General features: G+C 49.6%; 1 protein-coding gene across 10 annotated transcripts in view; it reads right to left on the bottom strand.

Annotated features, from left to right (window-relative positions):
• The window catches only part of LOC105486959 (ATP binding cassette subfamily C member 8), an 84223-nt gene that overhangs the window by 14927 nt on the left and 56067 nt on the right, over positions 1-13229 (bottom strand). For 7 of the 10 annotated variants that reach the window (XM_071075022.1, XM_011750153.3, XM_011750147.3 and 4 more), the window contains 7 exons: positions 8958-8993; positions 7316-7351; positions 6516-6614; positions 5386-5470; positions 4662-4742; positions 2850-2987; positions 529-654 (listed from right to left, as the gene is read on the bottom strand). In XM_071075022.1, the coding sequence (XP_070931123.1) occupies positions 529-654; positions 2850-2987; positions 4662-4742; positions 5386-5470; positions 6516-6614; positions 7316-7351; positions 8958-8993 (601 nt within the window). The remainder of the gene's footprint in view (positions 1-528; positions 655-2849; positions 2988-4661; positions 4743-5385; positions 5471-6515; positions 6615-7315; positions 7352-8957; positions 8994-13229) is intronic. The other 3 variants (XM_011750148.3, XM_011750151.3, XM_024794477.2) reach the window with 1 other exon arrangement.

Here is a 13229-nt window from a genome sequence, read left to right as displayed (position 1 = left end):
TGGTGAAAGAGGCGCTTTTTTTCTGGCAGAGTTGTTGAGCTGGGAGAATGTAAACCTGAGACTGCTGCTGGCCCTCACTGATACCATGAGAATGGAGCCACTTTGAGGGCCGCAGAGCCAAGAGGTGGGAGAAACAGATTTCTGATGACACTGACGACCTGGCTCCAGCACACTTAAAGCTATGACACACCTGGACTTTTTGGTTTCACGGGTCAAAAAATCCTTAACTCCCTCTTGTTTTCTTTGCTTAGTTTTCTTTGCCAGTTTGAGTTGATTTTCTGAAACTTTGCAACTAAATAGTATCTGACTATCTCAGGATAAGGCAAAGGTGCCCACCTGATTCTGCCCTGGGTACCTGGCACAGGTACTGTCTCTTCTCTGGTAGGAGCAAGTTCATGCCCAGCTCCCACATCTACCCTTTAGGGGGCTTCCTGGGGCAGTAAGGATAGGAAGACCTTTATGAGTTCAGGTTCTAGCAGAACCTTCGCATCCAGGGGTGGCTGCTTGGCCACCCCTGGATATACCCACCTTCTCCAGCTCTTGGTCCTGCCGGTTCATGAGGGTCTTCCAGTGCTCAAAGAGCTGGCACTCAGACCTCTGGAAGTCCTTGAGGGTACCCTCCCTCTGGATGGTGCCATCCTTCATGGCAATGATCTGGAAAGGCAGAAACAAACCTAGTTTGGGGGCTGGCTGGGGAGGAATGGTGGTCACATCCCTCAAATGTGGAGTCTGAGATGGAGGTGGACACATCCCTTTCCTCACTACAAATGGCCTCCAGCTCATCCACTGCAAGTGGGCTGGTATTGATAACCTAGACCCACCAACATACTCCTAGGACCTAGAGTTCGGTACATCTGAGGGGCAATTCTCAATGGCTGGGTTTGCAGAGCAAATTAGTGCATCCTGCTCAGGCAGGCTTGTTACCCACAAGGACTCCACCCATGGCAGCTGTCATACACTATGCAGGCTCATTGTACACTACCCTTAGCTCCTCTTGACGGCGGGTCTGGCAGCCTCCATCAGGGCTTAGCAAAGCACCTGCTGGTCTAAGTGTGTGTGGCCATGCCTCTTTGGAATCAATAAATCTTTTGTTTGTTTGTTTGTTTGTTTGTTTTTAGACAGGGTCTCACTCTGTTGCCTAGGCTGGGGTACAGTGACACCATCTCAGCTCACTGCAATCTCTGCTTCCTGGCTCAAGCCATCCTCCTGTCTCAGCTTCCTGAGTAGCTGGGACCACAGGTGCACGCCACCATACCTGGCTAATTTTTTGATTTTTTTTTTTTTTGTAGGGACGGGGTTTTACCATGTTATGCCAGGCTGATCTTGAACTCCTGGGCTCAAGCAATCCACCCACCTTGGCCTCACAAGGTGCTGGAATTATAGGCATGAGCCACTGCACCCGGCTCAATAAAACTTTTTATTTGGAACACTCGATGACACCACCACGTAGACCTGCCATTAATTCAGACACCCACCCCTGCTGCCCTCACCCCCTCCCACCCTATGCTGGGATTCAAGGGGCTCGAGGGTCCTGGTCACTGGTTCCTCAAGGAACCTAGCACTTCTGTGTTCCTCAGGATTATCCTGAACTACAAGGTATTGCCAGGGTCACTACAGAAACTCAGAAACAAACCTTCTGTATCTGTATATATATTTAAATCTTTGGGTCTTTGGGTCTTTTCTCTTTGGGTGATTTTGGTTCTTTTTTATACTGGACGGGTCTCATTATACGTGGAAGGAAGATTGGTCTTGGGGAAAATAAGCAGAGCCATTCGGCCCGGGCCTGAAGCTCAGAGACGGCCTCAATTTTGGCTATTGTTCAGAGGAAAATTTATATAGGTGTAGGCAGGACCTAGATCTCAAAAGTCACATGATCTCCCTCTTAAAAATTAAATGCTTTCTAACAAATCAAAAAGTAATTATTTTCTACCTACCGATGAGTATGGGAATTTAGTTAATGAGGGGTTTTACAACATTGGACTCTATTGATAATATTAAAGTTTCTTTCTTTCTTTCCTTCCTTCCTTCCTTCCTTCCTTCCTTCCTTCCTTCCTTCCTTCCTTCCTTCCTTCTTTCCTTCTTTCCTTCTTTCCTTCTTTCCTTCTTTCCTTCTTTCCTTCTTTCTTTCTTTCTTTCTTTCTTTCTTTCTTTCTTTCTTTCTTTCTTTCTTTCTTTCTTTCTTTTCTTTTCTTTTTCTTTCTTCTTTCTTTCTTTCTTTTTTTTTCAAGTTTTCAGAGACAAAGTCTCACTCCGTCGCCCAGGCTGGAGTGGAGTGCAGTGGCGTGATCATGGTTCACCGCAGCCTTAAACTCCTGGGCTCAAGTGAACCTCTTGCCTTGGCCTCCCAAAGTGCTGGGATTACAGGTGTGAGCCACTGCACCCAGCCTGAAGTTTCTATTACTACTGCTATTGTTTGGTTCCATATTTCCCATATGATTCCCGGGGTGGTGCATCCATCCACCCCGGGAAGGTCATAGGGTGGGAAGATGGCTTTTCCATCCAAATGGGCACTCCCAGTGGCCAGGGGGATGGGTCATCAAAAGGGCAGGAATCAGAAGGTGAGAAGTGAGCGCGTGATTATTCCTGAGACTTCTTGGTGCCAGCCTTGAGTGTATCACTGGGGCCCAGGCCAGGATGGGGAGTGCCTGTGGGTCTGGGTGACACCAAACCCCTGGCCTGTACAGGGTCTCCCTGAGATGCCCAGCATGCATAAAGTCATCCAGTGCTGGCCTCTTATGCCTTGTGGCCCTCAGCAATTGCTACCAAGACAACTGATTGGTTCCTGCCAAGATGCTTGACAGCCTCCCCAGCCCTGGCCCCTGTAGCCTGACCCCCTTGTTCCCCCTCACCCAGTCTGCATGGGGCAGGTACTGTAGCTTGTGGGTCACTAGGACCACTGTCCTCTTGTCGTCCCGGAGAAGCTCAAGGATGCCAGCCTGCATCAAGTGGTCACTCAGATGGATATCCAGAGCTGAGAAGGGGTCATCCTGGGCAGAAGGGAGAGAAGGAGAGTAGAGGGTAGGGACAGGTATGGCGGGGAGGGGTGACAATGAGTATAAAATCCATTAGAGTTCTATCAACTTTGGTCTAGGGACTGAAGTTAGTTAGCTGTGTGGCTTTGGACAACTCACCCAACTTCCCTGGGCCTTGGTTACCTTATCTTAAAATGGGGCAGTTGTCAGATATCACTCTCAAACGGATCTAATCACTTCACTGCCTGACTCCTGGACCTTCAACAGCTCCCCATCATCTCTAAAGTCAAACCCTGTGGGCTGGTGTTCCAAGTGCTTTATAACCTCTCACTTTCCCTTCTAGACTCATGTGCCATCTGTGCTTTCCCAGCACTCTGCATTCCAGGTTCCCAGGAAGCCTGCCGTCTGGGCCCTCTCCTGAGCTGCTCCTCTGCCTGGAGCACTGTTCTGCTTTTTATCTGTCTTGTGAACGCCTACCCATCCTTCGCTCACCTAAGTACCAGCTCCTCCGCGTCCTGTCCTGACCCCCACGCCTACCCTTCCTTCCTCTCTCTTCCCGTGACACTGGCGCAAAGCCAGATCTGATCGTTGTTTGTCCATTGCTGACTATGGCACTCCCAAGAACTGAGACTTCTTGTGCTTGTGGCTGGCACAGAGTAGACGCTTCATCAACATTTGCTGAAATAAAATGTCCGCCTCACTTTTCTCTAGCAGGGTTGTTTAAATCTCACAAGAGATCGCAAATACACCAATGCTTTGTAAAATGCTGTGCATGTGTCGGATGGTAACGGACACTAAGAACCTTCCCACTGTGAAGTGTCTTTAGTAAAGGAGTGCTTGTGCGTGTGGTGTAGGGAGAGGGGAGGGAATAAAGCTGGAATCAGAGACTTGGGCTTCCTTCTTCCAACTCCCTGTGCAAATGGCCTCCCTCTTTCCTTCTGTTTAAGCGGCTTTCCCTTTGAGGCTCTCCTCCAGGAAGCCCTCCCTGATTACTCCAGCCCTCACAGTTGATTCCCTGGACAAGTCCTCCTCATAGTTCATGCTGCACAGTTTGGTTTTGAACTGGGCTGGACCTCTTGAACTGGGTGAGCTCTGTCTCTCTTATCAGATTCTAAATCTTCGAGGCCAAGGACTGGGTCTTAGAATTCTTCAGTGTCAGTCAAGAAACCTGACACAACAGAGCTTGACACAAAGTAGCGTAAAGATAGCGAATAAGTTTTATCTCATGTTTGATAGCTAGTGGTTACCTGGAGTGCTGTGTTGAGAAGGATTCTGAGGATGAGTTAAGGTCTATGGGAAATAATGCTGTGAACAATTAGCAATGTCTGTCCTGGGCATAAGATGGGAAGTGGCAGCACACATTCCGTGTATCAGCCATTCTTATAGTTGGGCTGCGTAAGTGTTGAGGGGTTGGGCTGTCCCACAGACAGGCCGCCTGTAACTACAGCTTGCCTCTCCTCACTGGCTACTGCAGAGCTCAATCTGAAGTCTGCAATGGGTCATTCGTGTGCTCCTTGCCTGCCTCAGTTTCCCTATCACTAGGATAATTAGGCAATATATCTGGCAGGAGGGGTTTACTCCTGGAGAGGGAGATTGTTGGATGATGGTGGGTCGGGGGGAGGTGAAGGTTAGGCCTGGGAGGCAGCCAGAGACCAGGACCCCAAGGGAACTGCCAGCTGGTGCACTCACCAAGAAGACGACGTTGGCATGCTGGTAGAGGGCTCGGGCCACACTGATTCGCTGGCGCTGACCACCAGACAGGTTGATGCCCTGTCACCAAAGAGGAGGAACAGATCATGCCCTCAGCCATTCAGGGGACACTGTCCTGGCCCCTACTGGACTGTGAGCTCTTTGGGACGAAGGCCTGGCTCTATCCACTTCTTTGCCCGCTTCTCGGCTTGCAGAGAGAAGGAACTTGAGTGTTTACTGAATTCATTTGGAAAAGGGGAGCACGAGCGCCAAGTCTTTAAAGATTCATCCTGTAGGTGCTAGGGACCATCTGACCAATGCAAACAAAGAGAGAGGCAGTAGGGATTTAAATCACACAAAGGGAGGACAGTCACAGGAGAATTCTATTCCTCTAAGCTTGTGGAGGGGACCCCATCAGGAGGATGAACAGGAACAATACCACCCAGGCTGAGCACAGTGCTGCGTGGGCTCTCAGTATATACCTGGGGCACAGATGAAGAAGATCCCAGCCTGGGAGGGCGCTAAGCTGACCTTGCCCTCCAAGCAGGACTGAAAACCTGTCAAAGGACATCATCAAGGACATCATGTTTGACCTCACTGCAGGCAACTCTTCAGCCTTCAACGTCTCCTATTTCCTAGTTACCCACTCTCCTGAGTAGTGTCTCAGGGCGTGATAGGTTGGGGGTCCTGGCTTTGAAAAAACCCCTCAGAGGCTGCTACTAACCCGTTCCCCAATCTGGGTCTGGTCTCCATGGGGCAGGATGTCGATGTCTGGCTGCAGAGAGCAGGCCTCAATGACCATCTTGTACCTGGCATGGGTAGAGGCAGAGGGTGCACCTGGTCAGCCTGGTCAGAGTTGGCCTGAGCACTTGCAGAGGGTCATCAGTCTCTGGGTAGCTGTGCCCAGGGTAAGCAATGGCTTTAATGGGCCTCCCGCTTGGGTGCAAGCAAACACCATGTGAGCTTGAAAAGAGCTGAGATCAGCACTTCACACAGCGTTTGGGCAGGTTAAATACTAGAAGGATGGAATTGGTTGGGAGCAAACGTGCAGAGTAAGTGATGAAAAGGCACTCATGGTCTCTATGCAGTGGGAAAAGCTGCAGCCGGAGCCCATGCTTGGGGCACTGCTAGGGAAAATCACTGCTGGTTGGTTTAGGCAGTAATGATGATGGCTTGTCAAATATTTGCCCAGCTTGTTCCTCTCATACTTCCCCAGCCAGCCCTTGGCCTGGGCAGGTGCCAGCCAGAGTTCATGGAGGCATCAGAGTATCTTGGTGAAAAACATGTATTTAGGTGTTAGGCAGCTTTGGATTTGAGACCCATCTTGGTCACCTACTGGCTGGGTGGCCTTGGGTAAGTTACCTAACCTTTCTGAGACTTGGTTCTTCATCTGTAGAGTGGAATAAAAATAGTACCTACCTACTGAGGTTGTTGTAAGCATGAGAGGAAATTCCGTGTACAAAGAGCTCGGCACTGGGCCTGGTATGTGATAAGAGCTCAATCGATGCCAGCCCTGACTATTATCATTGGAGGGAAAATAGTGCAGAAGCCAGGCGAATGGAGACTCAGAGAGAGAGCTGGCTAGCCCTCCCACCAGCTAGAGAAAAGGCAGCAGGCCTCTCTCCCTTCCCTCCGCACCTGCCCTCTTCCCTCCGGGAGCTGGATTGCCCCGATGCTCAGGCACACCTGGCCCCTCTCCAGGCGCACCATATGGAGAGGCTGGAGTGCAGATAAGCGCCTGGTGAGTGAGATGGCTGGGTGTGGGTGATCGATGGAGGGGCCCGGAACTGGGGTAGGCTGGCCAGAGACAGTTCCTCCCTTACCCCATCCTGCCTCCCTCCAGCAGGCTTTTACCGTTGTTTGTTGAAGGGACTCTCAAAGATGATGTTCTCCTCCACAGTGGCATTTAGCAGCCATGGTTTCTGAGAAGCATAGGCCACAGGGCCTCTCTTTCTGGAAGAAGCAGGGTGGGAGCAGGGGTGCGGGAGGCATTCTCAGGGGCTTGTTCTCAGAGGCAGTTGTCAAGCTGATTGCTCTGACAGGGGCAAGGGGATGGGGAGGTGCAGCTGGTAGAAATCTGCTTAGCGTGGCCTCTGGTGGCCTTGCCTTTCCCCAGGCAGGTTTGAGAGGTCTGGGTCTCAGCTGACTGGGGCAGCAGGACCTCATCCCCTCCCTGCCCTACACCCAGCCTGCCCCAGCCCTGCAGTCTGTTGTTCCTTAGTCAGGGAGGAGCCCAAAAGTATGACCAAACCAAGGGAACACTCAACTTTCAGCTTCCTCCCTCTTTGGGTGGCCCTCAAGTCACTGAACTTAGCAGGTAATTCTCCAAATGGAAAAACTTTTTTTTTTTTTTTAAAGCAGAGCCAAGGAAGCCACATTTTGTGTGATGTGGTTTTTGAAGACAAAAAGAAAAAAAAAAAAAAAGAGATCCCAGATAAAAATGATCTTGTGTGACGGGAGTAAATGAATGCATAGAAACAGCAGCAGCTCCCAAGCCACCTAGTGGAGCACAGGGGCCCTCCTTGGCCTCCCCCAGACGCTGGGGCTGGGGCTAGGGCCTGGGGGCTGCCCTCCAGAGTGATGTGGCTCCCTTGGGCCTGAGAGCGCCTTGGAGGGGGCTGACCCTGGAGGGCAATGTTCCCAGGATGTGGTACCTGATATCCGAGCCGGTCGCTGTCTCCCGCTCTGGGCTGCAGCAGGGGAGGAAAGGCACACTGAGCTCTCATGGGAGTGAACCGTGTCCTCCAGGAAGATGCTGAGCTCCCTCTAACCCAACATGAGCATGCCTTTACAATCCCCGGGACCCAGTCTACAGCTACAAATGCTGCTGCATAGACAGGTGTGGAGAGTGGGGTGTGGCCATCTTGGGGAAGCCTCTGCTGCCTGACCGCATGGGTGTGTGAGGAGGGCCCTGGAGGACCCAGTTAAGAGGGAGAATGGGGAGAGATGCCATTGGTGCAGGCTCTGGGGGGAAAACTTGCCAGGTCAGGGAGTATGCAGCCCACTATGTGGCTCCTCCAGACCCAGCCTCTGTATTCGGGTTGGAATGAACAGGCTGAGGTCTGAGGCTGATACAGCTGCACAAATAGCCGGCGCAGGGAGCACTCTGGACAGAGCCAGGCCAGGCCAGGCCAGGCCAGGCAGGCTGACACCAGCACCTGCACTCTGGGGGTGGGAACCCATGGCCACGGAGCTGTGAGGGCTTCAGGCATGATCTGCAGCGCATGTGGCCCCATCAGAAGACAACCATGGAATGTGAGGGATCTGCCAGGGAAGATGTCAGGTGCAGTGCCATGTGCCCTGGACTGCCCAAGCTGCTCCCATGTCAAATATTCTGCCACTCTGTTCTCACCCACACACGCACACTTGTCACACGCCATGAGGTCTGATTTTTGGCTCAAGAAATACGGTCACTACCGTTACAGAGGCTGAGCCTGTCATCACATACTGATACTTGGGGACAAAGAGGGAGAAAGGGCAGAGAAAATACAGCAAAGTGAAGCCTCTTTGGTGTTGGAAAGCAAAGGCCAGAGGCTTAAACTTATTTATAAAGCTGAGCCCACCTTCCCATCCTGACTTCATACCACCCCTAGGTGTCTCAAATGTTCTTGGGAGAGGTGGGGGGAGGGAACGTTTTGAGGGACTCAGAGCCTCATTAATCTATTTCACTCGGATTTTTTAGATTTGCACATTGAACACAGAGCAACAAGACTGAATTTTCTGCAAGGCCTGAGGGACACCCATCTCCTTTTCTTACAGCCGTATTTCTCAACTTTCTTTTCCATTGTCACTGAGCCTTTTTAGATATATATATTTTTTCTGTCTTTCCTGTCACTTAAAAAAAAAATCAGAGGTTTAGAATACCTCTGAAACTAAAAGTACATTCACAAGGTTGTGCAACTATCACCACTATCTAATTCCAAAACATTTTTATCTTCCCCAAAAGAAATCCCATACACATCGGCAGTCCCTTCCCTCTCTCTCCCACCAGCCCCTCACAACCACTAATCTATTTTCTGACTCCATCCACCATGACATTTTAGCACCACAGATACATTGCTATCTGTTTGGTACTTTGGACAGTCACAAAGCATTGCAATGTCTGAGTGTTTTCCGCCCCCAAGAACCAAATTTTGCCCTCATTGAGAATGCAGGCCTTAGCCCCAGGTCTCTGAAAATATGTAGGCTGCACACCCCTGAATCCACACTCAGCATTCTCCACCCACAAGTCCCCCGCCCCCACTCTGCCCCTTCCCTTTGTTGGGACCCACTTCTGACCCAGTCCCAAGGCTGTACCTGGCGTCCTCTCCTGTCTCGCTGTCAGGAAGGCTGCTGGGACACAAATGGGAAAGACCAACACCAGTTAGTTCCCGCCCCAGTGCTGTTCCATCACGTTGGGTCTTAGGGGTGAAGGAATCCCTACCCCTTTCATCCTCCCACCCATTCCCAGGGTTTCCAAATGGCCTCTGTGGGGTCAGAAACCACCCTTCTCAGTCTCTGTCCCTCCCACAGCACCTGGATGGGTACCCTCCAAATAACATGTGCTAAATCAGCGTTCCTGGCATTGACTCGGAGCAGCAGTGAGGCTGGCTGGGCATCAGGAGCATTTTATAGTTGGAAAACTAAATCTTAGACAGGGAAAGTGAGAGGACAAAACCATTTCTTATAGTGTTTTCCAAACTGTGGATAGGGACCCAATCACTGGGTCTGGAATAAGTAGGCGGCAAGTGCATTAGAAGAAAAAGAAAACAAAAAAAGGGATAGATGAAATCAGTGTGTACTGCATGTGGTACTATATTTTTCGTGATTTTTTCTCTTGTTTATAAATGCATAAATATAGTGGACTGTAATGTCAAATGCTTTTCATACTGTGGATTATGATAACTTAAAAAACACTGAGTGAGGTAACTTGAATTGTGATGGCAATTTTGCCAGTGCTGTATCGCCTCCCCTAGGACACCTCTCAACCTTCCAGAAGCAGCCACTTGCCAATGAAATATATACTTCTGACATGAACATTCGGGGAAAAAATCTTTATTTTCACACAGATCTTACTTTAATAATACTAAAAACAGCTAAAATTTATTGAACTTTTATAAGCACCGTAGTAGTTTTCTCTCTCTCTCTCTCTCTCTCTCTCTCTCTCTCTCTCTCTCTCTCTCCCTCCGTCCCTCCCTCCCTCCCTCTCTTTCTCTTTTAGACAGGGTTTCACTCCTGTTGCCCAGGCTGGAGTACAACAGCGTGATCTCAGCTCACTGCAACCTCCACCTCCTGGGCTCAAGTGATCCTCCTGCCTTGGCCTCCTGGGTAGCTGGGATTACAGGGACGCACCACCATGCCTGACTAATTTTTGTATATTTTTTTGTAGAGACAGGAATCTCCCTATGTTGCCCAAATCCTCCAGCTTTGGCCTCCCAAAGTGCTGGGATTACAGGCAGTGAGCCACCATGCTCAGTCGCTACTGTCTCTTTATAAAGCTCAAAATAACCATATGAAGGAGGTTTATTTTGTTCGCCCTAACTTTAAGATAAAGAAAGTGAGGCTCAGAGAAAGGCTAAGTAACTTGCCCAAAGTCACACAGCCAGTAAGTAATGGAGAAATAGCTCTGACTCCAAAGTTCATACTCGTAAATGTCGTGGTACATTACTCCCCTGTGATTTCCCATGCCATAGCTCTGATAAATGCCCCTTGTTAGGAGAACCAGGATGGACGAAATTAAGGATGGAAATGAGCCTGATGAAATTTCCTTCCCGCTAAGGGTCAGGTGACTGAATGGAGATTATGATGGGTATGTAGTCCTCAGTCCCCTCTTTTCCTGTTCTCTAATCTTTGTGCTCTCATTTTATTATCTTAACCCAGCCAAACTTCGCATTCCCTAACCATCAGATTGCTGTAATTTACAATTTACAGACAAGCTGGTAACATGAGACATAAAAACCCAAAGCTTACAAATTCCAGCTTTGTGGCCACAGACTAGATAAACTTATCTCTGGAGTCTTCCTGATGTGACTACTTCCAGAGTAGCAGAGGTGGTTATTTATGCATCTGTGGCATCCCTGAGGACCCCAGCACACAATAAGCTCTCCCTGCTCTAACTCAGTTTGCAACATTGTCTGCACTGCTCAATTAGCCCTCATAATGGAGTACCTTCCTTTCTAATCAGCTCCTGTGTAATTCGTTCATCCCCAGTGGGATTTTAAGGCAGGAAAAACATCTTTTTCAGCCCTCATGGTGCTTAGCACATGACAGAGCTATATAATGAATGGAAGTTGGTAACAGATATATTAATCATTTGGGAAGAAGAAAGGGAGGGACTGGCTCTCATTGCTGGCCTTCCCTGCGCACTGTGAGAAGGTGTTTGCAAACAACTCATCATCTCATCCTTACAACCCTATAAACCCTATCCCCATTTTACACATGAGGAAACTGAGACTCAGAGTTTGCAAATGTGAGGGAGCTGGGAAGAGGAGAAGCCGGGGTGTGAATTCAAGTTCTTTTCTTTCCAGTGTAGCCCCAAGTCTCCTCCAATGAGCCGCCCCAAAGCTTTGTATGTGTTTTAAGCTGAAAAGTAAAGAATGGTGTGTCTGGCAGGCACCCTCTCACACTGATTGCTGGGGTCCTTACAAGAGTGCTGAGGGCATTCGATTCCTCCTCTGCCTGCACTCTAGGGATGAAGCACACAGCTAAAAGCATGAGTCTCCAAGTTCCCCAACCGCATGTCCTTCCCTCCAGCTCACTAGGAGCCGGCATATGTGTGGCAGCCTGAATCAGGGCACAGAGGCTGCCTTCCAGGGGCTCACACTTTGGTAGGGCAAATCAGACAGGTACTGAAGTCAGGAAGTTATAAGGGCCAAAAGAAAAGTAGGACAAAGTATCAGAGAAATTTTGGGGAAAAGTATACACAAATGCATATGCAAATGCATAAAGAAAAAACTGGAAGCTTCTGGATGAGGGGATATTAGGTGGTTTTTATGTTCTGTATGCTTGTGTATCTTTTCTAATGTAATGTGCATTCTTTTACAGTCAGAGAAAAAACATAATTTTTAAAAGAAATTTGGAGGAGGAAGAAATCTGAGAAAATGAGTAGAGCCTCATAGAAGAAGTCATCACTGAACCAAACCTTAAAGAGTGGGAGGCATTGAGACGCTGGAGGTGAAGGAGGGAACTGTAGGTTAAAGGAAGAAGCAGCATTTGATAACAGGTGCGAGAAGTAGGAAAAATATGGGCTCTGACATTTGAATCCCAGAGGCTTTTTCCACTCACTGGCTGTGAAATCTGAGGCAAGCCCTTTTACTTGGAGGAGCCTCTGTTTCCTGATCTATAAAACGGGGGTGAAGGCACAGACTTCACAGTGACACTGGAGAATGTATTACAGCTCACAGCTGGTTAGCGGGCAGGTTATAGGCTTGAAGAACTAGGAGGAATTGTCTTTTCAGCTCAGTGCTTGGCCACAAAACTACAGGGAGAGGGGGAATCGAATACCCCCAACACTCATTTAAGACCCGGTAATAAATAAAAAGGGAAAAAGTGGAAACTGAGGTTCAAAGAGTGAGCTAGGATATACAGGGCTCCACAGCCCGTTCATCCTGCCCAGACAGGCTTGTCTGTCCTGAAAGGTTACCTTTCACCCACAGGGTCCTTTCCAATTGATGTCATTGGGTCCCAAAGCCAAATCTCTGAGAGAGGAAAGGTAGAATTTTACTCATTGTCCAGACAGTGAGTCTGTCTCAGAGAGGTGGAGTAACCTGCTCAAGGTCACAGAGCTAGCAAGTGGCAGCATCAGGACTACAGCCAGGGGCCATCTGGTTCCCACGCCCGGATGGTCACTTCCACAGAGCATCCCTTCTCCTGTCTGTCAGCTGTCTCACCACACCTGCCTCCTCCAGGAAACCCAGGGGCACTTGAGCCCCTGACTTCAGCTCCCCAAAGGCTCCAGGAATTGTACAGGCAGATGAGACCGGGGTCGTCCTGAGGGAATTCTTTTTCTCTCTTCCTGGGGAATCAGGGCTCTTGGCAGGCAGCATCCACACCAACCACCACAGGCAACAGCATTGCAGCAGCGAGCTCCAGTGAGACTGCATTGCAGCTCCTCACAGGGAAGTGGGAGCCTCTTCCCCACCCTGATCCTTTCCTCACGGCCCTGGTTCCTGCTGATCCCCTGGGGGCATTTAAAGTCACTCTACTGTGGATATTAATGACTCTATTCTTATTTCCAGGGAAAGAATTTCACCCAAGTGTATCTGCTCATATTGACTTTTTACCAAAACATTTTCCTCTTAAGGATAAAAGAGAGAGTTTGCAAATTCCCAGGTTGACAGTTCCTTCAAGCAGAGAGCCAGGGAGGGGAGGGTGATTCTTTCTAAAGCAAATGCTTGGGAACCACACAGTTCTCTCTGAGACCAGGAGCCAGGCTGCTGACACGAGGGACCAGCTCAGGGCTGCATCTGCAGGACTTCAGCAGATGGACCCTTCGTGCCCGCCCTGCGGCTCTGTCTGCACACCTCTGTCCACTCTGGGTGGGTGAGCCCCCAAGGGCAGGTGCCAGGCCTTTTCCTTTGTAGCCTACAC

The sequence above is a fragment of the Macaca nemestrina genome, chromosome 12 (assembly GCF_043159975.1).
Source record: "Macaca nemestrina isolate mMacNem1 chromosome 12, mMacNem.hap1, whole genome shotgun sequence".
Lineage (NCBI taxonomy): Eukaryota > Metazoa > Chordata > Mammalia > Primates > Cercopithecidae > Macaca > Macaca nemestrina.
Note: the sequence above shows the minus strand (reverse complement) of the source record. Positions and strands in the feature narration are given on the sequence as shown.